The sequence below is a fragment of the Lithobates pipiens genome, unplaced genomic scaffold (genome assembly GCF_037356315.1).
Source record: "Lithobates pipiens isolate NorthernLeopardFrog02 unplaced genomic scaffold, aLitPip1_a1.2 Scaffold_22, whole genome shotgun sequence".
NCBI lineage: Eukaryota > Metazoa > Chordata > Amphibia > Anura > Ranidae > Lithobates > Lithobates pipiens.
The window spans coordinates 327,134,100-327,158,797 of NW_027507784.1; the positions used below are offsets into that span (position 1 = coordinate 327,134,100).

The 24,698-nt window shown below is 43.4% G+C and overlaps 1 protein-coding gene across 7 annotated transcripts in view; it reads right to left on the reverse strand.

Annotated features, from left to right (window-relative positions):
- Positions 1-24,698, reverse strand: part of ATXN2L (ataxin 2 like) — a 39,020-nt gene that overhangs the window by 9,024 nt on the left and 5,298 nt on the right. For 4 of the 7 annotated variants that reach the window (XM_077449600.1, XM_077449602.1, XM_077449603.1 and 1 more), the window contains exons 2-16: positions 14,419-14,452; positions 13,834-13,890; positions 10,930-11,001; positions 9,766-9,916; positions 9,533-9,684; positions 8,434-8,525; positions 8,142-8,342; positions 7,594-7,772; positions 6,899-7,000; positions 6,658-6,822; positions 3,322-3,408; positions 3,160-3,224; positions 2,621-2,880; positions 2,315-2,381; positions 1,137-1,271 (exon numbers count right to left, since the gene is read on the reverse strand). In XM_077449600.1, the coding sequence (XP_077305726.1) occupies positions 1,137-1,271; positions 2,315-2,381; positions 2,621-2,880; positions 3,160-3,224; positions 3,322-3,408; positions 6,658-6,822; positions 6,899-7,000; positions 7,594-7,772; positions 8,142-8,342; positions 8,434-8,525; positions 9,533-9,684; positions 9,766-9,916; positions 10,930-11,001; positions 13,834-13,890; positions 14,419-14,452 (1,819 nt within the window). The remainder of the gene's footprint in view (positions 1-1,136; positions 1,272-2,314; positions 2,382-2,620; positions 2,881-3,159; positions 3,225-3,321; positions 3,409-6,657; positions 6,823-6,898; positions 7,001-7,593; positions 7,773-8,141; positions 8,343-8,433; positions 8,526-9,532; positions 9,685-9,765; positions 9,917-10,929; positions 11,002-13,833; positions 13,891-14,418; positions 14,453-24,698) is intronic. The other 3 variants (XM_077449601.1, XM_077449604.1, XM_077449606.1) reach the window with 1 other exon arrangement.

Sequence of the window (24,698 nt, forward strand, 5' to 3'; positions counted from 1 at the left end):
CATGCCAGTGTCCAAGGAGAGTAGGTGCAGTTAGGATGGAGCTTGTCACACAAAAGACAAAGACTGGCCATGCGCTGATCAGGTCAGCATTTTTTAAATGTGATGGTTTCAAATGTGTACACTGGAAGCCTTGCCTGAAACCTCCCCCTCTACGATTCATTTCACCCTAGAGGGGCTAAGACTCATCAGGTACCATGCACATCCAATCGCTTGCATGGCTACTTTCTCCAAATGAACATTCCCATTCAGGCCTGTTCCTGGTCAGCCTGGCAATCAAGAAAAGAAAGCAGATACATCCTTCATATGCCTTTAAAAAAGGATGACCGTCTTGAAAGCGAGGGCTCATCTGTATACCGGTCAGTGGCTCAAAAACACCAAAGCAAAAAAAGGCCTTACAGCCAGCCCATGAAAAGTATAGTCACCAATGGGAGCCTTCACAGGTGTACTTTAGAGCAGTAGTAAACCACAGGCTTAAAAAGAAAGCCAAAAAAAAACAACACTGCAAGACAATGTTATGTGCTTGTATGAATCAAATATACTAGCACATTATGCGATACTTCTCTTAAAAATAAGACCTCCAACAGCGCACTGTCACTGCAGATGGGGCTTTTAATCTTCACCTTGTCTTCCTTCTGGGTTGGCGAGCTCCGGTCCTTTGATTGGACAAGCCACAAGGTAGTCACTCCCGTGCAGGAACCGCTGTTCACTGCCCAGGGCCCTGAAGGAACAGCACTGGTATTATGAGGTCATGGGCAACTTCGCAAGTAAATATCTCCTAAACAGTGCACATTTAGGAGATCTTTACTTTACCTATAGGTAAGCTTTGCCTACAAGAATCAACCAAGGGCGTTCACTCCCACTTTAAGTGTTAGGATCAGGATTCTTAGCGATAGGATAGGTCAGGGGGAAGGTTTTTGCACACAGCCATCTTCATTTCTTAGTACAAAAAAGTCACACCTGCACCAAACCTACTGTACACAACTCAGGGGGACAAATTCAGCACAACCTACCACAGTGTTTCAGGAGCTGTGAAAATAAGTACTTGTAAATTCAACTCGCTCAGTTCCTCAGCCATGGGTTATCAAGATTGGGCTTACAGAATCCGTAGCTGTAGTAAAGAGAAAAAATAAAAATACCTGCACAGCGGGGCTCATATGAATCTGATGAATATATGGAAGATATGGGCTGTACACCCCACTCTGCATTGGGATAGTGGTGGTGGTGGAATGATTCCTTGGTCCAGGAGAGGTGGGTGTGCTCGTTGCTTTGTTCTATTACGGGAAAAAAAAAAAATACAGTTTAGCTTTTCTGAATTGAGGGGCTCAGCTGGTCAGTGCACAGAAGTTGACAGATAAAAAGCTCATCCCAAACCTTGATTGAATTTTTATTTTATACGCTATTGTCTTTAAACTGGCCCTTGGGGCACTAGTCCTCCCACTGACACGAATAATGGGGCACTAATCCCGACTAAGAAGCCTGTGGCCATGTTTATTAGCAATGATGCTGGGCCCAGGAAATGTTCCATCCCCACCGGCCACAATCTGACCACCCTTTAAGTTGAGTAAAGTAGCCTCTTATTTGAAAACCTAGAGACTTCTCCCTGTTCCATAGGATTAAGTTTAGGACAAGAAAACAGAAAACACAGCAAACACAGCAAACTGATTTCGCAGCATCCCCCCCCCCCCCCTCCTCAATACATAGGTAAACAGCGTATGACTATATGTCCTAAAAGTGGGCCATTAAATTTGCATGAAAATCAAAGTGGTTGTAAACCTCAGTCTCGGAATCTGAACAAAGCACGTAGCGGTAGTGTTTACTTCTCTCTCTCTCCAAAGCTCAAAGTGTTTCTCTATGGTGCTTTGTTCTTTACCAGCACAAGTCTCTGAGAGGTTTACCCAACAGGAGATAAATGTATGTGTGGTTAGTGGAATGCCCAATACCCATGTATAATTAAAACCTGAACATGGCACTTTACAAGTCACAAGACTTTCTTCCCAAGCGGTTCACACACATCCATGGCATTTCAGTCAGTCATATAGAGTGTCTCTACTCAGTTTGGGTTAAGTTGGCAAACTTCTGAAAAAGCTAGTCCAGTAAAGACACTGCCCTCCCCACTGTGGCCCATAGAAGTTAAAATATCCAGTCTACTAGTAATATTGGCATTTTACACAAGTACCTGCTAATACTAAAGTATACACTCCGACATATCAACCAACCAGATCCTAAGAGCTAAATTGCCTCCATGCCAGTGGGGAATGACTGAGACCAATATAGCAGAAAGTCTACCCAACGTCTGTCACAATAAAGTACTCACCACTGCCAGAAGGGACTTGGGATTAAACTCCTTTGCATTGGGATTCAAGGTAGATTTCTTTACTTGGCTATAAAAAAAAAAAAAAAAAAAAAAAAAATTAAAATGAAACCATAAATCTAAGAAAATAGTGATAAGCCATTAATATACCAATAATAAACCATCTAATGTGTCTCAATTTAGATTATATACAGCATATCACAATTCCAGCATACACCAATATTGAATAAATAAAACACACGCGCTTAAATCATAAATCAGTGCAAAAACATATTGCAGCAACCGAGAACAGCGACAAATATCACATACTCATACACGACTGGCTCCTCTTTCTCCTCTACTTCAGTTTTGCCCACCGGACTGCCTGCCTCCTCCATGGGCTCGATAATCTCGCACACTCTATCCTCTTTGACCTCTTCAACCGGCTCCGGAACCTTCTGCCCCAAATCTTGTGGTTCCATACTATCGCTGGCTGTCCCCTCCTGTTTCAGGATTTTTGTTTCCAAGGGCTCTTTTTGTCTTGATGGGAAAGATTCTACATTGGGTTCAGGACAGGCGCTTGGCTGAAGCTAAAAAGGAGAAAATAAAAATAAATTTAAGGCACCGTGTTATGGTAAGTAAAAATGTCTGCGTTGACTCAGCAAGTCATTGATCCCTTGTAACAGGCATAAATTGGGAACAAATTGTTTTAGCATCTGCTCTACCAAAAAGGTAGGGCCTATATCCCAGAAAACGTGTCCTCAAACCTAAGTAATGACTTTGCATGACAAAGCAAATTGTCAACAATTTTAGTTATACAAAAGCTTCACAAAAAAATAATAAAAAATAAAAAATTTAATATCGCTCACCCGAAACTCAGCACCAAACTTGCGAAGTTCATCCAGCTGATTCCTTTTCTGCTCCGTTTGCAGCACTAAAGAAAATAAAAAAAAATAATAAAAGCTTTATAGAAAAACAAAAAGCATAATCCTGCTAACATGTCTTGATGACTAGGAACCAAAAACACAAACCTTTAGGAGGAGGCTTGACATCAGAAGGTGCAGTCTGCTCCAATGTCCGGCTTGGCTCTTTCACAACAGAAACCTGAATCTCTTTACCTAAAATAGGAATATAAAAATACAGGATTAAAAAAGCTGACAAAAAAAATATTAACTTAGGAGGGGAGAAAAATAACCCCAAAAAAATTCTATCATTAAAGCTGTCCTACAACAAAAAAATAAAAACCCTACAAGTGTCCCTACCCATGCAGGAACTTCTAAACTGACAGACAATGCTCATTCTAAGGTGTCCATCACCAAAGGCTCCTGTCATAGGAGCATGTAGTGCGGCGAAACGTGGAAACTCACATGGCTAAACCTCCTTACATGGTGCTCATGCAGACCCTCAGGCTACTTTGAGTCAAAAGGATTTTTACCTACATGCATTTCCTGCATCCAAGTATAAAACCCTTTCCCTACTAGTAATGTATAGAGTATCTTATCTGACTTGTGTAAAAAAAAAAAAAAAAAAAAAAAAAAAAAAATAAAAAAAACACACACCACAAACAGCCCCACACACCACCCCCCCTTTCACCATCTGTTCTAGCCTTGAACCATTGGCTCCAGATGCTGTCCATCAAATCCTGTGGAACAGTAGGAAAGTCAAAACTGCACCATGAACGCACACAGCGTGGTCTGTTGCTGATCATTTCCATACTAGGCCATTTCCCTTCATTTTGTGTTTTAAAGGGAGTTATGAAAAAATAATTGCCTCTCAATTTAATCAGTCATTCAAGAATATATTGCAACATATAGTTCTTATAAGTAGCAGTTATATGGGTTTTCCCAACTGATGATCCTGCCAAAAATAGTGTCGTGGTTACCTCCTGTGGGCTGCTCTGAAGAAAATCTGCCTGCCCATCTTTTGGAAACTACCAGTTGCTTCAACCCACAATGTCATGTCAAGGATTGAAGACATTTGTGGTCCACATCAGGAGGGCAGCAAAAGTCAGCCATAGACTGTCTCAATTTCAGCAGGGATCCAAAATGCAAGCCATGCATGGGCAGGCTGATCAGATACATCAATATTAGGTACAAACAGCATGTTTTATTTTTCAAGCAATTTTTGCTAGTGGCCATAGCCCCCAGCACCACTGTTCTCCCAGCAGGAATGCGTGCGCACCCCACCTGCCCCATCGGGGAAAATTAGAACTTTTTTTGTAAGCCAAAAAACTGCACCAGGAACGCACCGACATTACAGCTCAGTTTCAAATCAAGCAACAACACTCTTGCTCCCATGGCAGCATTCGTCACCTGCCAGGGATGCTTTAATGACCATTAGGTTGGGCACTACAAAAATATTGCTGAGAAGCTGTGCAGATAGATAAATATCTATAGCCATCTTTTACACACCCCAATCCACACACGTTAAATAGGTGGTCATCAAAAACTGTTCTGGGATGGTTAATTGGTCTTCTATAAAACCCCATTCACACTTTATACAGCGGAACTTGGGTTCCCGCTCACAATTTTGAATGTGAGATTTTCATGCATCATTCACATCAATAGACTGCCCTATGCACATTTGTCGGCCAAAGGAATCTCCTGCTCCTTTATGGAGCAACAGTATCAGCTGACTTAAATTGACATCTTGAAGTGATTGCAGCTCGTTTGTCACACAGAGGGGAAGGGGGTGTTTGGATGCACCACATTTGGGGCGCCATTTAGAATGGATGACGTCAAAACACACGCCAATCGATCTGTAACTGCGGGCAGAATCACAGCAATTCCAAATCATGAAGTGTGAATGGGACCTAGAGTGCTAAAAAATGCATCAGCACCATCAGAGCAACAAATATAAAATATTTAAGAGCTAGAAGCTTACCCAGCCACAATACAGCATGCATATAAAAAGATTTATTCAAAAACTGATCATTAAGACAAGGGCTCTTTAAGAAGGGGGGGGGGGGGGGAGAGAGAAGAGAAGGGAAGGGCAAAAGTTACAAAAACAGACAAGTGAAAAAATTTCCACACCAAACCTGAGTAATGGCAAAAAACGACATAAATGCCTGCTCTCATCACTTTGAAGAAAACCAGTCATGGGTTGGGCAAAACACCCCAAATAAAAAAAATTATGTTTTTGGTGAAAAAAAAAAAAAAAAAAAGAAGATACAAAAAATAAAGCCCCCACACTGTGCAAGCTTACTTTGCCAGTCCAAGTCTCAAACATAATGGTCAGAAATAAATCATGCAAGGACCTGCATGACCAAATGCTAACTACCATGGTGTCTGCCGCCACCCCGAGTGTGCCAAATAAAGTAGTTGGCTTTGCCATTTTAATGCCAAGTCAATAGTTACAAGGCCATGTAATGCATACTTGGTTGGATCATCAGTATACATTGCTGACAGCAACATCTTTTAGAGCAAAGCAACCAGCACCAGTGTAAGGGTTCAGCAGGGCAGCTACCAGAGCAAGGAGAATATATCAAAAGGCCATTTTAGTGTTAGGATATAGTTTAGGGATTAGAGTTTGTCAGCATAAGGGTCAGATTAGTTGGGAAGCACTTTAAGTTTCAGGGGCTGGGATTAGGGCAACTTTAAAGCAGTGCCTGGATTTATAAAGGTGTGTGTGTGTGTGTGTGTGTAAGCGCATGTGTGGGGGGGGGGGGGTTTAAAGGTATTTAATCTGAAAGTGAAGGGTTAAAGCAGGGAGTATTTTAGTGTTCAGCTTGCAACATAGGGAGACTGCAAGGTGTCCAGTTATTCATTGTATAATCAACTGTCATTTCTCAAACTACAGTCAAAATTTGAAAACCTTCCTACTGAAGAAAGTTTGAAAAATCATAAAGATATCACATTTTGATGATAGGCACGTATCATGACTGGTGGAACACTGAAATCAACATGCTGCAAATAAGGTGCCTGCATGTGGTTGTATCATTTAGGAAGACAATTAACCCTAAAAAGTTAAAACATTCTGTGAGAAAATACTACCACACTATTATAAACCTTAAATCCTAAATGGTGCTCAGTGTTAAAATATAAATTCAGGGAATTTAGTCTCAGCAAAAAAAAAAAAAAAAAAAAAAAAAAGGAGGAGGACACGCAGTTTAATTATCAATGCATTTGTTAAGGGCCTGGGGTGGCTTTCGGAAACAATAGAGAATATCCACATATTTGCAGTCCTATTACATACGAGCTATGCACAGAAAAGTACGATTACGCTGTAGTTATAAAAACAAAAAATTAAAAAGTCCCTCGCTTTATGTGCATTCCGATGCCAATAACTTCTAATGCCAACATTTTTTTTTAAGTTGTGCAGTGATAGCCAGACTGATGGTCAGAGAGGCCTATGGGATGTCTTCTCACCTTCCCCAATTGTGGCGGGAGTGGCAGCCTTTGGAGAACTGGGTTTGATGACATTGGTTTCTGCTGCAGGTCGGGAGTCTGGGGTAGAAGCTTGAGAAGAGGAGTCCATAGAACTGGCAGATGAGACTGATTTAGGAGACAGAGGTGTGTAAACACGGGAGGCAGCTGAGCGAGAGAGAAAACAGTTCAGTCACCAATCTTATGAAAGATTTCGAAAAATCAGCTGTTAAGCAAAACCTACCTGAAGGGGAAGTGGATACTTCTATAGGACGGCTGGATGGTGAGGACATGGTCTTGCTACCCCTCATTGGGCGCTGCGCTTTGGGAGACATCCTTGAAGGCCCTGAAGAAAAAAAACAAAACAATGCACACTGAGGCCAAATACTGGTAGAAGACACATTGGGATTTGGTTTACTAAAAAAACTGGAGAATGCAAAAACCAGATTGCAGTTTTTTTGGTCAAAGCTTAATTGAACAAGCTGACGTTAGCAGTCAATTAGCTACAAAACACAGCTGCACCCAATTTTGCAATTTCCAGTTGAGTAAATTAGCATAACAAAAGGATTACATCTTTAAAAAAAGCCAGTTATGAGAATAAAATTTAAATGTCTTAACAAAAGCTAGTGGCATGATTCCATGCCAACTTTGTACAGATAAAGACCTCAGTCTTTCGAAAATCAAGAAATTGCTCAAAAGACCAAGTGCATGGAGCACTCTATCCTGTTCCGATCTAGGTTGTGGTTGCTTCGCTAGCAAGCTCAACAATTGCACTGTTCCACCACATTGCTCAGCAGGAGACAAAATATTTCATGAAGAGTGAAAGCGCTTGCCTCTGGCAGCTAGTGTGCGCTGTAGATAAACGCCATCATTACCCACAGTGGGGGAGCACCTTTCAGAGCAATGCTATGTGTGAATTAGTATGTCAGATTCAAATACCTCCATTGATGCCTCTTTGCTCAGACACAGGACTGGAACTGGTTTCGGGATAATGCTGCGGAGTACTACGAGAAGGTAGGGGGCCCATCCCTGATCTTCCACCCCTAGAAGAGTTTGTTCGGAGTCCTCCACGTGATCCGTCCCTCACCCGCTGAGGCAGAGGAACGTACTTTGCATCCCTGAGATAGCAAAAAGAAAGCGAAACATTCAATCTCTTTATATAAAGCCAAACATCTGTCTTTAATGCTATGCAAAACCAGTATTAAAAATAACACCCCCCCCCCCCCCCTTCAACAAAGGAAATTCAACACGCACACACAATGCAGTGCGCAAAAAGCAGCTTCCAGGTTTTGTGAAAGCTTAATTGAACAAGAGCAAAAGTTAGAATTTGATTGGCTACCATACACAGCTGCCCCAGTTTCGTTAAATCTCACAACCCCCCCCCCCCCCCCCCCCCACTGCTTCCATCACTTCATTTCACATCCTTCATCTACAGCCATGTTATAGCCAAATTATTCTTTTTAACACCAGGACAAAATCTCCCTTACCTGGATCCAAAGCTTGGGCTGTCCCGGTCAGAGGAAGGACGCTGGACACCGCTGTGCTTCTCCTCCTCAGTCCTGCCATCATCGTTTTCTATGGCGATCCGCGCTCTGTACTGTGGGCTTGATTCAATCTCGCGGGCAAGCTGGGTAGCCCTGGCCTCCCGCTGCCTGAACTCATCTGAGTTATCTTTTTCTAGAGGCACCCTGAAACAAAAAGCAGGATGTAACCACAAACAATAAATTAGGGGGAAACACCCGCCCCTCCCCCCCCCCCACACACACACGGGACACTCACGTGTAAGAGGACAGGCTGCTGTCATAAGTTGTCTTCACTCCATAGTTGTCTTCATTAAATTTAAACATATCGTTAGCATCCCATCCATTGGACTGCAAATAAAAAAAAAAAAATTGGTCAAACACAGAAGAGGACTAAAAATTAATGCAGCGATAGGAGACTTCACACTGGGGCGATAAAGGATTTACTTTCCCTGACAATAGTCTAATCTAATCTTCAAAGTTTAGTTAACCACTTAAGCCCCGGACCAATTTGCAGCCAAAGGACCAGGCCCTTTTTGCGATTCGGCACTGCGTCGCTTTAACTGACAATTGTGTGGTCGTGCGACGTGGCTCCCAAACAAAATTGGCGTCCTTTTTTTTCCCCCTTTCTTTTGGTGGTATTTGATCCTCTGCGGTTTTTATTTTTTGCGCTATAAACAAAAATAGAGCGGCAATTTTGAAAAAATAAAATAAAAGTATAAAATGTTTTCTTTTTCAGTTTAGGCCAATACGTATTCTACATATTTTTGTTAGCGATTGATTTGCACAAAAGTTATAGCGTTTAGAAAATAGAGGATAGTTTTATAGCATTTTGTTAATTTTTTTTTTTACTAGTAATGGCGGCGATCAGCGATTTTTATTGTGACTGCGACATTATGGCAGACACGGTGGACATTTTTGGGACCATTGTCAGATATACAGAAATCAATGCCATTTAAATGCATTGATTCCTGTGTAAATGACACTGGCAGTTAAGTTAACGTCATACATAACACTACACTGCCTCCTAGTGGTTATGGTTTTTTTAATCGTAGGGGGTGTGGCCTGGCATGTGACGTCACAGCTCTGTGACCCGATCGTGGGACACCTGCGGTGATGGGGTCTGCTGGTCTCGCAGCCACGGAGCACAGGACTGGGTCTGGAGGGAGCCGGCGGCGCGTTCCTGACCCACAGCTGGGCACTTAAAGAATCACGTACATCTACGCGATTGTGCCCAGCCGTGCCATTCTGCCGACGTACATCGCCATGAGGCGGTCCTTAAGTGGTTAAGCAAGCTTGAAAAAGACAGAGCTACTTCCGTCAATGGAACATTTACAACAGATTTTTGCAGAACTGACCTTGCCGTCCATACAGTCCACACTCACCATGTCCGACTCCAAGTCATAATCATCAGGGTTAGTCTCTCCTCCATCCCAGCGCATTAGAACCTTATCCTTGTGTTCTCCGTTCACTTTAGAATTCGTGGCAATGGCGGAATCCGTAAACTTATCTGCAAACAACAGTGCGTCAAAGAGGGAAATACCAATGAAGGAAAAGTATATGCTAGTAGAATTGCCAGTACACTGCCTACCTTTCGTGGCATAATTGAAATCTACATTGTGGAAGTGCACAAGTACAACATCGGAGTGTTTGAATATCATGGTGTCCACAATGTCCTCACGCTTTGGCCCCACGGCTTGATCGGTCGTCTTCTTGTGCACAGCATCAACAGCCAGCTCAAACTGCAGGAAAAAGGAACACTTAAAGGCTTAGTTCAACCTTTGCAAAAGTAGTACATGCAGCAACACCGATCTCACGACCAATGTGCATTCACTACTTTTTTGCAATGAGTCTGCAGAACATAGTGCGTTGCAAGTGCAATGCATAGTTCCTGCAAGGTTTTTCCTTCAACCTCAGGTCTGTATGGAGGTAGTCAGCCCTCTTATGGGGCTGAAGATAGTACAGTTGAAATACAGCTTTTAGAGGAATCCTCAGCATGCCCTGCAAAGTCTCTCTGGCACAATATCAAAAAAACTGGACTTTTAGTACTTTTCAGTGACTGATCCAGGACTTTTATGATGCAGGAGTGCTACCGTAAAAACTTAATTACACGCAGGTCCAGGATTGCAGTTTGCCTCTGCAAGCAGCAACCAGGAGGCACCGTTTGAGTTTTGGGGATTATGAATAGGCTTCAAAATACATTCTGAGGTCTAAAATGTGGACCTCACCCATATGCCTCATGCACACAGCTTTTTCTTTTCCTCTCCTAGCATCCAACAGCGTTTTGCAGAAACAAACATGCGATGCTGGTAAAAGGGTCCAATGCCCTCACAAGCACCAAGTGCTTTGGGTGTTGAAGCATTTAACGCACACGCACGCTTCCAGGGGAGCAGCGGCGTTTGGGCAGGGAAAAAAGTTTGAGAATTGTCAAAAAGCACATTTAGCGCTTGAGTTTTGGGTTTTTTTTAACGCTTAATCGCTAAATGCGCTTTTGACAAGTCTCAAACATTTTTCCCTGCCCAAACACTGCTGCTCCTGGAAGCACTGGCAGTTTGTGTTTTTTTTTTTATCTCCTGCCTCTACAAACTGCTAAACATGTATATGCATGGGCACATAGGCCAACATACAGGGGGAACACAAACAGCCCCAGCCCCTAGGAGCAGCTGCAAAGACATCCAGTGTGCACAAGGCCTTAAATGTGTGAGGTCAGCCAACTAAACTAGTACATGGATGCCCTTCGCCTGGCATTGCTTACCTTAGAACTCAAGGTTTTGAAGACTCCTTGGTACGTGGTCCCATTTTTCACCTTAACATCACACGTGGAGCCCTTTAAAAATTACAAAGTTTTATCATATTAACAGATAAACTGGTAGTAAAATGCACCATAAACTGTCCAGTCTAGGCAGTAGACTTTAAAATGTATTCTAAACTACTCCAGATAAAAAGCATCCAATGGGGGGGCCACACACACTTACTTTGATAAATGATCATTTTCTTTTAGGATTGATCTCTCCCCATTGGAATAAATGATCTATAGTAGACAACCCATTTTGACCAATATGCCAAACATGGAGAAGTGGATATAGTTATGATACAAATGCAAGTTATCAAATCACATCTGTTTCCACCATGTAATCTCATAATAGGATTGTGTGAAGTACAAATTTATGAAGCCATCTCACTGCTACAGACCAACACAAATGAGTCTGAAGGACAGTTAAAAAGGCTAAATTTGATTGTTTGCAAATTCAACTGCTTTGAATTGCACATCAGATTAAAAAAATAAAAAATAAATAACTCAAGATGTATAAAGCATGTCGCCACTATCAAGGTAATGCCCTATACACACCCAGTCGGTTTTTCTGATGGGAGCTTTTTGTTGGAAATTCCGACCATGTGTAGGCGCCATGAGAATTTCCATCAACACAAAATTTGAGATCTGGATTGTCGGAAATTCCGATCGTGTGTACACAAGCCTGAGGCACAAAGTTCCACGCATGCTCGGAATCAAGCAGAAGAGCCGCACTGGCTATTGAACTTAAGTTTTTTCGGCTCGTCGTACATCAGTGTTCTTGATGTTTGCAATTTCCAACCAACTATGTGTGACCGTGTGTATGCAAGACAAGTTTGAGCCAACATTCTTCAGAAAAAAATAAATAAATACATGGATTTTGTTGTCCGAATGTCTGATGGTGTGTTCGGGGCATTAGAGTCCTGATGTTTTATTTCAGTTACACATTCTATGGCTGAATAGGTTTTCACATGTGCCCATCTCCAATGGCAGAGTTTCTCAACTTCAGTCCTCAAGGCGCACCAACAGGTCATGTTTTCAGGATTTCCCTCAGATGAAACGGCTGTAGTAATTACCAAGGCAGTGAAACTGCAAAATAATGGAAATCATGACCGGTTGGTGCACCTTGAGGACTGGAGTTGAGAGACTGTCCTATGTTCTAGCAAGCTTTACAAGCTACAATGACAGCAGCATCTGCAGCTTAGCAAACACGGCTTCTTCTCTGCACACGTGAGAAATACTTCTGTGTCTAAGCGATAAGTGGAACTGCAAAACGAACAAAGGTCACAAGCACCTTTACTTAAAGTGACAACCATTTTAGACATGGATCCTTTTTAAAGACACAAGATGCCTGCCAATGCCTGTTGGAGGCGCTTTGGTATCATTAGCCAAAATCACTTCATTTCATAAGCCATGACTTTAGGACCAAGCCCCAACCTCTATGAACAGTGCTCCTATTGACTGCTAAATATTTATCAAAAAGGTCAAAACTTTAGTTGCGGAGTGGTGAGGGATTAGAACCCAACAGACAGTAATAAAAGCTGGCTCCAGCGCCCCACTAGTAGAATGTGGTCATGCAGTTTCAACCATCTTTTAGGCTAGTACCACTGGTTGTACATTACTTGTGGTAACAAATTTATGTGTCACCCACTCACTACTCCTACACCCAGCATGTGGGGACAAATCAGCTACCAGGAGTCGGCACCAAACCTCAACTTCAGGAAAAGTCCACCCCCCCCCCCCCCCAATAGAGTGAAGTGCTTGCTAGGAGTGCCGCCGCACACCACAAACACTTATCCAAGCTCGATCCAGAGCTGTGCATGAGAACAGAGGCTCTTTGTCCCTCATTGGCCAAGACACAGCAATAAGTCATTGGCCACTGCCACCAACAAGCACAGCCAGTGAGAGAGCGGGGCCGGGCCAAGCTGCATTGACGGGCACTCAGCAGCATTGGGGGGGTTGTAGCCTAACCAAGAGCACCAGCAGGGATCCCAGCTGCTCTATGCAAAACATTTTAATCATTTAAAAAAATAAAAATTTTTTTTGATCCAATCAACTCACTTTAAAATCTCCCCTTTAATTACTCCTCCATGAAAGTGAGATTTTCTTAAAACGCCAACATACATTGGCTACTAGAGCTGCAGGATTCTGGCCAAAATGAGAGAATGATTTTTTTCTCTTACAATAAAGATCACAATTCTCACGGCGCAACATCTTTCACATACAAAAAAAAAAGATTGCATTTTGAAAGAACACTGCGCAAATATTGCAACAACTGCAATTTAATGATATATATATTTTTAACATGTTTTGAACAGAGCAGCTGGGGTCTCCTGCTGGTGCTACTGGCTAGGCTACCCTCCCCCCCCCCCCCCCCCAAATGCTGTGGAGTTCCCATCAAAACAAGCAGCTTGGCTCGGCCCCGCACTCACTGGCTGTGCTTGACGGCAGCAGTGGCCAGTGACTTACTGCTGTGTCTTGGCCAATCTGATTCTTTAAGGATTAATCATGCACCTCTTTTGGCTACCAGCATTTTATTATTATAAGTTTCACCCCTTAACCAACTCCACACTTTTGCTGCTCCTTTCCCTTCTACATCTAAAGTAGTCTGTGACAAGTTAACCAGATTATGGTAGTACAAGGAAGTTCTATAGGAGGGAAACAAGCCATGTCTAGGACCTATTAATATGAAGCTTTTTTTTTGGATTCCCACTGTGCACTATTTCCCAATACAAGAGAAAAACGTGTTAATTGAAAAGGTTGCTCGGTAGTCAGAAGTGAGCAGGTGTAGTCAGCAGGTGTGATCAAACATTATTCCAAATTAGTGTTGCAGCAACGTCACCTGTAATAAAAACGAGGAATACTCACCACAACAGCAGTTAAAAAATGCAGCATTCGCGAATTATTATACACGCCTTCAAATACCTAAAATGACAAGAAGGTGAAAAATTAGGTCACTTAACGCTGGGGGGGGGGCTATAACGTACGTGTAAATCAAACTATAGGGCAGTGATGGCGAACCTTGGCACCCGATGTTTTGGAACTACATTTCCCATGATGCTCTGGCACTCTGCAGTCTAGTGGAGCATCATAGGATATGTAGTTCCAAAACATCTGGGGTGCCAAGGTTCGCCATCACTGCTATAGGATATACTTTGAAAAATTTTTATACTAGTAATGTCAGTGATCATTGACTACTGCGATATTGCGGCAGACAATCTGACACTTTGTGGGAACCAGTGATCAGTGCCAAAAATATGCAGTCACTGTACTAACACTGACTGGAAGGAGTTAAATATCCAGGGTGATCAAAAGGAGTAACCGTGCCTAGCCAGTGTTTAGTAAAAACCTGTACTTGTCACCAAGAGGAAGAGATGGATTTTATGCCCTGCTTTGCATAATCCTTTATGGTTGAATAGTCAGTCTAAAGAGTGGTCAGAAGTCAGCACTTACCGGTGGCTGAAGTCCTTTCACAATGCTCCTGCCCCTGTAAAAAAGAAAGAACATTGTATAAATAATAAATACAGACACCCGGGGGACAAGCACGGCATAAATCACACCTTCTGAAATCAAGGACCTCACATTACAGCATAAGACTTGCCAAGCTGTCATAACAAAATCTTAGCTCTGGAAACAAAAACAAAAAACCTAAATAAAAAATATTCAAAAATATAGACTGAAACAAAGACCATCATATGAACCAGTAATAGCACAATATTGGGTATTTTCATGATGTAAAAACAAGAGCACATTTATTATTTCAGTCAGATGTGGCGGCCGTAATGTGTTTTTCCCACACTTTATTTTCTCCTGGTGATCCCGCCAGTAAGATTTCTTGTCCTATGGTCAGCCTGCTCACTAATGCCGGTATACACTAAGATTATTGGACAAGATCATCCTTTTGTTTTTGCATGATAATTGCAGATGGAATCTGATGAGTTTATAACGTCATGAAAATTCTCGTACGACAGAATAATTCTGAAGTGATGTCATGTGTTGTAATGAGTTTGTATTGCATTTTCTGACAGCTGTACTGATTAAAAACGAAAATTGTGCAATCTGGTATCATATGGAAAAATTTTCGTTAATGTCAGACCAAATGATATTGGATGAACTGCCATGGTCGGGTCTTGAAAGCTCTGTGCCAACGATCTGATTATCGTACGATCGATTTGAATGCGGGACTTTTCGTCCGATTTTCTGATAGTGTGTACAGGGCTTAAAGGCCCCTTCACACATGTAGACAGTTTGCTTTCATCTGTCAATGGATGAAAAAACAGACAGAATCAATGCCTCTATGGAAAAACTGATGACCTCTAGCTAACATTTTAGATAAGATGTCTGCCACCCAGGGAGGGCATGGTTTTCAGGAAGTTTGCCTACACAGTCCCACACTGAGCAGCAGTAAAGCACAACCATTGTGACCACTGAAAAGCAGAAAAGGGCTGCACACGAGTGAATTTGAAATAGAATAAGACATCATATAGGATATCTACATGTGCAGCAAAACACTGAAAATATTGTGCATTTCATTTCACTGGGCAATGCATGAAGAAACCAAACCCTCGGCTCCAGGCATCTACCCAGCAAAGGCAGATATAATATTCAACTGGCAAATCTGACAGCAGAACTCTGGAAGAACGACAACCAACTATAACTGTCTGGGGTATTTGTCCGTCTTTATTTTTAAACGTAGACAACATGGCTCCTGAGGTTTGTCAGAAGCAAAAATTACAGGCAATATGACCCAAGACAAGGAGGTTACAGCGGAGGAACCCGAGTCCTGTTTCAGTTCTATCAATTATCTGACCCAAACGTTGCTACATTAGGGATGATAATGCATAGCATGTCAATAGGCCATGATAATGAGCACTACATGCATTACTGAGAAGCCAACATGCCCTTCAATCGGATGTCCCTCATGGACAGCAATGTACCTCTCTGATCTCAAGTTAAATCTTGCAACTTTATTCTAAGAACACATACGTGTTATGGAACAGGGTCCCCAAACTCTAATGTGGATGTAACCCCCCCCTCCCCCATACCTAGTGAAGTGAACACAGATGAAACAAATCTCCCCACACAAGTGTTACTTGTAGACCTGCTCCCTCTAACTTTATATACCATTTATAAAGTGCTTGATCTGTTAGCATTTTCACTTCCCGATTCCCCTGTAGGAGGAGATCATTGCTAGACAGACTGAGAAAGCTGATTGCATGGGTGGGCCTTTCCTCCAGAGGTTGTCTGTAGTTTAGCAGTGTGCCAATTGATGGCAACCTCCTACAACACACACACACACACACACACACACACCTATCTCAGGACCTTAGCGAGCTTGTCAAAAGTTCTCAGGCAGATAACAGACGAAAGGAGCAGGACAAAGCCACAAGACACAGGGCTTTGAAGAGAGATAAAACACTTTGTCCAGCTCAGACTTCATGAATTGGGTTTACATCCACTTTAAGCCAAGGGCCATTTTAATGGTCCCTCAGACCTTATGGTGGCCACTGGGAGTATGAACAAGGTCTTGGGCCCGGTGGCAAGTTTTGGGGGGGGGGGGGGGGGGGGGAATAGCCCCATGCATCAGTGGGAACAATCAGCCAACACTAGTGTATGCGGAACACCTAATACGATTCACAGAGCATAAATGCACATGACATGCGATGTCTGTGCGGTGCAATATGAACAATTTTGTTGTTACGCTCGCACTGCATGAAAAAGGTACACACACACACACACACACACACACACTTCTGCTGCACTGGAATCTGATCACATGGGTGTTCACACCTATGCACTCCGATTCTGCCAATAGCACAGTTTTGAGAATTTTTTTTTTTTTTTTTAGAGGGTCAAGACATCCTGCAGTGGTTCACATGAACGGAGAGCAACTGAGGGGGGAAAAAATAAATAAATAAAATAAAAGCACAGAAATTGCTGCAAATCCCACAGCATCAGTGCGAAGCAGGGCTCAAGCCTTATATCAATGGAAGGAATAGCACCCCGAGAGCTAGATAAGACAAGCAAAGGGCTGCATTCAGTCCTTTCTAGGATCTATACAATTTGTACCTCCTCCAGAAATTTTTGGCAAAAAAAGTAGATCAGATTTGCACTGCAATTGACTGAAGCCAAATGGAAAGCCAGAAGGCACAATACAACTGGAGCATCACCACTAATCAAAGACTGCCCAAGCATAGAAATGAGTCATACTCGTCTCCTACTAAAGAAGAGCGGAAGAGACTCAGACACCAACTCAATGGATGAATCAGGAAGAGGAGACCCTGCAGGAAGTAGTACGCTCTTTGCTCTACAAAAACGTCAGCTAGAAAGTGGTGCAGATCATACACAGCAATCACAAGGACAAGAGTGACACTACATTTTACTCACATTCTATTCAAGTCCTCAGAAAGACATTAGAATGCTGAACAAGTCTTTTCATAGACGTTCACAATACAGGACTAAATCATTCGGTATCTCATGCATTCCTTTCCCCCCCATTATCCACACTCCCAGCATGCCTTAATCAGCACTGCCAAGCCCTTCTACCGCATTCATGCTTTTTTCATACCGAGCACACCACCATCGCACGTCCCAGGAAATGTACAGAGAACCAGGTTGGTTGAACTGGATGGACTTGTGTCTTTTTTCAAAGAGATTTAACAAGAACTATACTGGCACGTGCAAGAACACTGAAAAGTAGGTGTGCTTTGTGTGCGTGAAAAATGGCACCAGTTCTGAACTCACGTGATTTCAAAGGCACATTTCAGTCAGACTTTCAGGGCACGACTCTAAAGACACCAGTGTGGGTTCATGCACAGATATCTATTGAAATCAACCCGTGAAGGTCACCAAATGTAATGCAGGAACTACTTTTGGAAATCACTGTGGCGCCAAAGTAGGCATTTCACCGATTGGGACACTTCTATTGCCGGAATCGATGTGAACAGGGGCTGAAGGTAAATTTATTTTTTAACAAATATGTCTATACTTAGCTACTCTGTGCAACTGAACTGCAAAGAGCAGCCACAAACCTCTTCTCGGGTTCCCCGCCAGCACTCCTGACCCCTCCCCCTCTGTCCACGGGAGGCCACTTTCCATGGAGGCACTCATGCATGCTTGTACCAGAGCCCTGCTGCAATGTCCATTGACAGACAGTGGGACTTGGCCATACTCCCTTGTCACTGGCTTTGATTGCCAGCAGTGGGAAACAATGGCTTCCGGTGCCCCAGCAAAGCCAGCGAGACCCAGAAGTTAAAGTGAGAAAATCTGCAGACGTGCACAGCACTGGATCGAATGAGCTCTCGCTAAGTAAAAGGAGCGGGGGAAGTTTAATTTTGTATATAGTAAGGGAGGGATTTTTTTTTGACATCCATGTCCCACTGGAGACATTTCCCTTCACTTCCTGTCTCATAGCCACAACAGGAAATCCCTCCAAAGTGAGGCAATCCCTCATTGTCCCCATTGGTATTCTACTTTTAGTAATGACCATAAACTGGACAGAAGATGAAGCTCCTTAAAATGGTGGTATAGACAGAAGGAAAAAAAATAAAATATAAAAGCGCTTTTAGTTATACTTTAAAGCGGTGTTCCAGTTAAAAAACAAAAACAAAAAACTGTAAGTCAACAGCTACAAACACTGTAGCTGCTGACTTTTAATAAAGACACTTCACTGTCCAGCAAGCCCATGATTTCAGCCGTCAGAGGCTGATCTGTCCATTGGATTGGGTGCTGGCGCCACCATCTTAAACTAAGGAAAACAGGCAGTGGAGCCTTTGCGGCTTCACTGCCCGTTTCTTACTGAGCATGCGCGAGTCACGTGGCATTGTGAATGGCCCTGTTTTTTTCTGGGACACCCACGTGTCCCAGAAGACAACGGGGCACCTCGCCGAAGAGAAGAAGCGCCGCGGAATAGGAAGACGGCCTAGCAACAGGGGTTTCTGGCAAGTAAAAAGTCTATTTTTTTTGTATATTTTGTGAATGTTAAATGTAATTTTTTTTTTTTTTTGAGTGGCCCTCCACTTTAACTACAGGGCCCAGTTAATGCGACTTATGGGTTGATTTGCTAAAACTGGAGAGTGCAAAATCTGGTGCAGCTCTGCATAGGAACCAATCAACTTCTAACTTCAGCTTGTTCATTATTAAGCTTTGACAATAAAACCTGCCGATTGGTTTCTTTGCACAGCAGCACCAGATTTTGCAAATCCATCTCGTTATTCCCGGGGTTGACAGGCTTTAGGTATCAGTTTGAGAAGCTTCTGAGATCCTTCAGCATTCATTGGCAGTTACATTAGACCTGTAGATGACCTGCCAACATTTAAACTCCTAAGCTTCATTCCCATAGGTATGAATAGGAGAGAAGCAGTGGCGAGTCAAACAAAAGCCCAGTGACAGAATCCTCAACACCCTTTAGGAGACGGCACGTGTTAAAATAATGCCAGGCAATGGACAGCCCAGCAGCTGTCAGACCTCAGATGACCCCTGACCTCTACCTCTGAAGGTCAAAAGTAATCCTCAAATAGTAAGTAAAGCTAAACAGGAGTGTAAATATAATCCTTGCACAAGCAAGCCTGCATACAATAGTTTAATATAGTTCTAAAGACTACCTGGTTGTAAACCACCTATAACCAGTGCAGTGACTGGCCTCAGGTGATGCACAGATGAAATGAAATCCTCCTACATAACTTCTGTTTATTTGTAGCTATTAGTCCTCTACATCCTTGTAAAACTGAGATGAAAAGGATTTTTCAGACTCACAAAAGCTGGGGGTGGAGAGCTGCAGTAACTGTACAGGGGCTCTGAGAGATGATTGGAGGGAAAGAACACTCCCCCTTCATGCAGGAACAGAGCTGAGGCTGTCACTGAGCTGGATGTCCCTCCCGTGTAACCTTTTTAGCTCTTGGTGTCAGGTTAGGTGGGACTCATACCAATACAGGAGGAACTAGATGGCAGAAATATATATTCAGATTTCATGTCTGAGGTTTACAACCACTTTCGTGCATTTCCTGCATTAAAAGTAAAATAATAAAAAAAATAAAGTCTCCAGTGGCACTGTTCTGTTCCTTTCCTCAATGGCCACAGTGGCAACAGTGGGATCCATTGGCTCCTACCGCTGTCCATCTAATCTTGTGAGAAGGGAGTGGGGGGCAGGGCAAGCCACAATATGCATCTATAGATGCATACAGCCCGGCTTGGGAGCAAGCCCATGCATCTGCCCCCTTAACAAGAGGCTTGCTCTTGGTTTAAATTAACCATTTCCTACACTAAGACGTGCATGCTGTATAACCTGCATGTAGCCTCGGCAATTCCCAGTATATAGCACCGTTTTAGATAAGACCTTCCAATCTCACTTACAGAACTAAATAAATCTGCGCTGAGCAGCACTCATTCATAGGTAGCTTTGTAGTATAATCTACAAAACTACCTATGAGTGGCTGAGAGGGGCGAGCCAATGAGGTCACAATCTGTCTCAGTAAGTGGAGGCTTTGCTTTCTGGTAGAATACAAAGCTGCCTATAAATGGCTGAGCACCATGCTCAGCCCAACTCTATTTTTGTTCCAGGTGTGGGATGGGATGGGAAGGTTGTCTCACCTAGAACAGCGCTGTAATCTGGTGCTAGCTGAGGTTATACAGAACACCCAGCGGGGGCACATCTTAGTGTGGGAAAATGGGCAGCTTGGACAAAACCAGCCATTTAAAGTGGAGCTTCCGCTCATTGGGAGGGGGGGCGGGTACCTGTACAGTACAGGTATCTGCACCCACTTCCGGCATAGATATCTGCAGAATCTACGCCCCTTTCCGAAGGTCCCCCGCTGTCTGCTGGGAAACACACGGATCCCAGAGACAACGGGGACCATCCTTATTGCGCAGCGCGACTCGCGTATGCGCAATAGGGAGCCGGGAAATGAAGCCGCAACTCTCCTCTTCCTGATTCCCATACCGAAGATGGCGGCGGGAGCACCCTAGAGACGATCGAGAGATAGGTTTCGGGTGCCGACATTGCGGGCGCGCTGGGCGGGTAAGTGTCATTTTAAAAGTCAGCAGCTGCAGTATTTGTAGCTGCTGGCAAAAAAAAAAAAAAAAAAGCGGACTCCCGCTTTAACGTGCCAGTAAAGCTAGACACCAGCTTTAAGCAAACTAGGAAGCAATGCTACAAAAAAAAAATTACTTTAGGTAAAAGTCCTCATTCTCCACCTCCTAACACACCACTGACCAACACCCCGGAGAGCAAGTGATAGGATGGTGACAAGAGCTGCGTTTTAAGACATGCAAGATGGAGGCACCCAACTAGGAAATGAGGTGTCAGTACAAAGTGAAACCATTTATGGTGTTTACAGAGAACACAACCGTAACTGAAGTAGGTAGCCTATAAACAATGGCAGAGAAAAGACTTGTTTTACGACATCAGCAGGAATGCGGCAGTGTCTTCTTTCAGGTAAAACCTTTAAGAGTGTCACGATATAGTACACTTCATGACAAACCAGAATATATTCACCCACATTAACCACTGGGCACTTCTATCCCCTTCCTAACACCAAATTTTCAGCGCTCACACTTTGAATGACAATTAGTCATGCAACATTGCAACCATATGAAATTTGTCATTTCCCCACACAAAGCTTTCTTTTGGTGGTATTCCACCACCACTGTTTTTTTGGGGTTTTTTTGCGCTATGAGAAGACTGAACATTTTGTAAAAATTAGGGATGCACCGAATGGGTTTTTTGGTGCCGAAACCGATACCGAAAATGAAAAATACACTAGGCTGAAAACCGAAAATGACTGTTTTAAAAAAATATTTTTATACAGGAGAGGGTCAGACACGGTACAGGAGAGGGTCAGAGACTGGGGACGTGGAACAGGAGGCATCCCCCATTGCAGCCAGTGTGCCCCATTGCAGCCAGCCTGTGCACTGTGTGCAGGGAAGAGAGCCGCCTCCGGCGCCTGTTTGATAACAGCGCTGGGAACATCACAGCTTTCATTTCAATTGCTGTGTGTTCCCGGCCGTGCGCCGTCACACGCAGCCCCTCCCCCTTGTCCGGGCACTTAGATAGACAGATCATCTGTCCAATCCTGCGGATGATCTGTCTAAGTGCCCGGACAAGGGGGAGGGGCTGCGTGTGACAGCGCACGGCCGGGAACACACAGCAATTGAAATGAAAGCTGTGATGTTCCCGGCGCTGTTATCAAAAAGGCGGCTGAGGTGGCTCTCCTGCGCTATGATGGGCGTCACCAGGGGCGGGGGACGGAGCCCTGCCCCCACCCAGGCCACGCCCCATTTTCGGCCGTTTTTCTCTTTCGGCAAATTGCCGAAAAGGGCATTTTCGGCCGATATGTTTCGGCGGTCGAAATTTCGGTGCATCACTAGTAAAAATTTATTAAAAACGTTTATCATAAAATTTTGCAAACTAGTAATTTTTAACACATTTTAGCCAAATTTTATACTGGTACATACCTTTGGTAAAAAACCAAATCAGTGAAAGTTTACAAGCTACGGTGCCAATTAGGGCTGTCCCGATGCCACTTTAAGACTGAGTACAAAGTACTTAACTATATGGGCTGGGTGTAACAAGATGTCTGCTGCTGGCTTACTGTGGCTGAGTGCAGGGTGCAACAAGATGGGAGTCGGGATGTCCAAATGTTGACGTTGAAACTAGCATCACTTCCCTTGTTACGGTTGCGCCGGGTCGACTAATCTGATGAAATACTGACTCTCCCAGATATTGGATCAGGCATCAGCGCGAGTACTTGCTCAGTATCGGAATAACCCTAGTGCCAATCACTGAAACGTGATCACATCTGATGTACTGACGGACTCTAATTTCTTAAGGCCCCAACAAGCCAGGAAAACGCAAAATGCCCCCCAAAAAGGACTTTTTACACAGCCTGGCCACATACAGAGGCCCAACATGCAGGGAGCGCCTTCGGGTGTTCTAAGAGCATAAAATTACACTTTAAGACCCTGGGGAGGTGCCAGGACAATAGAAAAATTACCCCCAAAAAAAAAAAAAATTAACCCATTTTGGAAAGCAATAACCCCAACAGTCTTTTGAACATGACACACACACACACGTTTTTGGAAAATGTGTTAAGAAAATGAACACTTTTAAGCAAAGTTGTTCATGTATACGAAATTTCTATATCATATCGATATATTGATTTGATAGGAAAAAAATATATAAAAATGACACCCCAAAATACATTGCTTCCCCCGAGCACAGCGATATAACAAGTGTGAGACTTTCACACAGCCTGGCCACATAGAGGCCCAACAAGCAGGGAGCCCCATCAGATGTTCTAGGGACACATTTCAAATACAATTTCCCAACTACCCATTACACTTGAGGCACAGATTAGCATAGATGGGCATATATCAGTATTCTGGGCACTTCAGACCCAGCCCACAAGTGCTGCTGTACCAGCTGCCTCCTCATACTGTACCGATTGCCTGTGAGGAGAGCACTGAACCAGACATGTGCCAGTTTGTTGACAAGTGGTCGCGCCGTAATTGGACGGACCACATGGTAAAGAGCCGCTGTCATTGGACCTTTCCCCCCGATGCGTGAAGCACCAGGTCCCGAGAACCCAGCCACCATGGACACTTCCGAGCGCGTGCCTCAGGGGGCACGAGTACAGGAGAATGTCCTCCCTCAGCTAGCCAGCCATGGCCTGGTTGGCAAGTGGTTAAAATATGCACCCAGTAAAATGTTTGCGTTTACTATTTTCTGCAAGATTGAATGCAATCAATTGATTGCACATGCAACCTTCAGAAAGTTTTAGGGCTGGAGGAAGTAAATAGTGGACTATGAGCGCAGTGATCTCCATTACACCTGGACCAGCTATCCACAAGTCAGTCTGCAGCGGTAGCAGGTGGGATGTGAAGTCATCCCATATTCCCATTCACCTTCTAAAATCTAAGCAAGGAGAACCAGCCCACAAGTCAGAAACTTAAACCCATTTACGTTTGTTGGTGAAAAGAAAAAAAAAAAAAAGAAAAAAAATCCCGAAACTAAAAACTCAGGAAGCACTGCACTTGGTCAAAACTGAAATTGACGATAATTATATTCTACTTTTTAATTAATATAGTGAATTTACTGTCCACAATTTAGCAACACCTTTTGAAGTGTAGTGGTGTTAAAAATCTTGCTTACTGCATTTTTGCCCCCCCCCCCCCCCCCCCCCAATCCACTAAAGGACTTCTATATGAATTGCTGCTGGGAGAGTTCAATTTACTTACTGTCTGATGAATCTGTTGTAAAGACAGGAAGTGAGGGGAAATCTCACCAATGTCCATGTAGCAGTAAAAAAAACTGACAGGGTTTCTTCCCTGCCAGTCTATACAAAATTTACGTTTGGTTAGACAATTTAAAGCCCAACCCTTTCAGTGGAGTATCACATACTATAGGGGGTAAATGTTAGGGATGCCCCGATAGCAGTTTGAGGGGCAAGTAAGAGTACCAATAACTTTTGCAGTGCGATTTGAGCAAATACAAAATTAAAATCGCTCAAATAGCACTAAAAAAATAAAATAAAAACCACAACGCATGTTTTGAACAAAAATGCGGTGCAATTCCTGTCTGAATCGCATGCAGCTTCTCCCACCTCTCCTGTGTGAATCCAGGCTTGTCAGTGATTTTAGCCTGGGCTGCCAGGAGCTGTGGGGTAAACCACATGCGATTCAGACAGGAATGCTCAGTATCCACAGCAATACCATCATTGGTGCAACCCTAATAAATG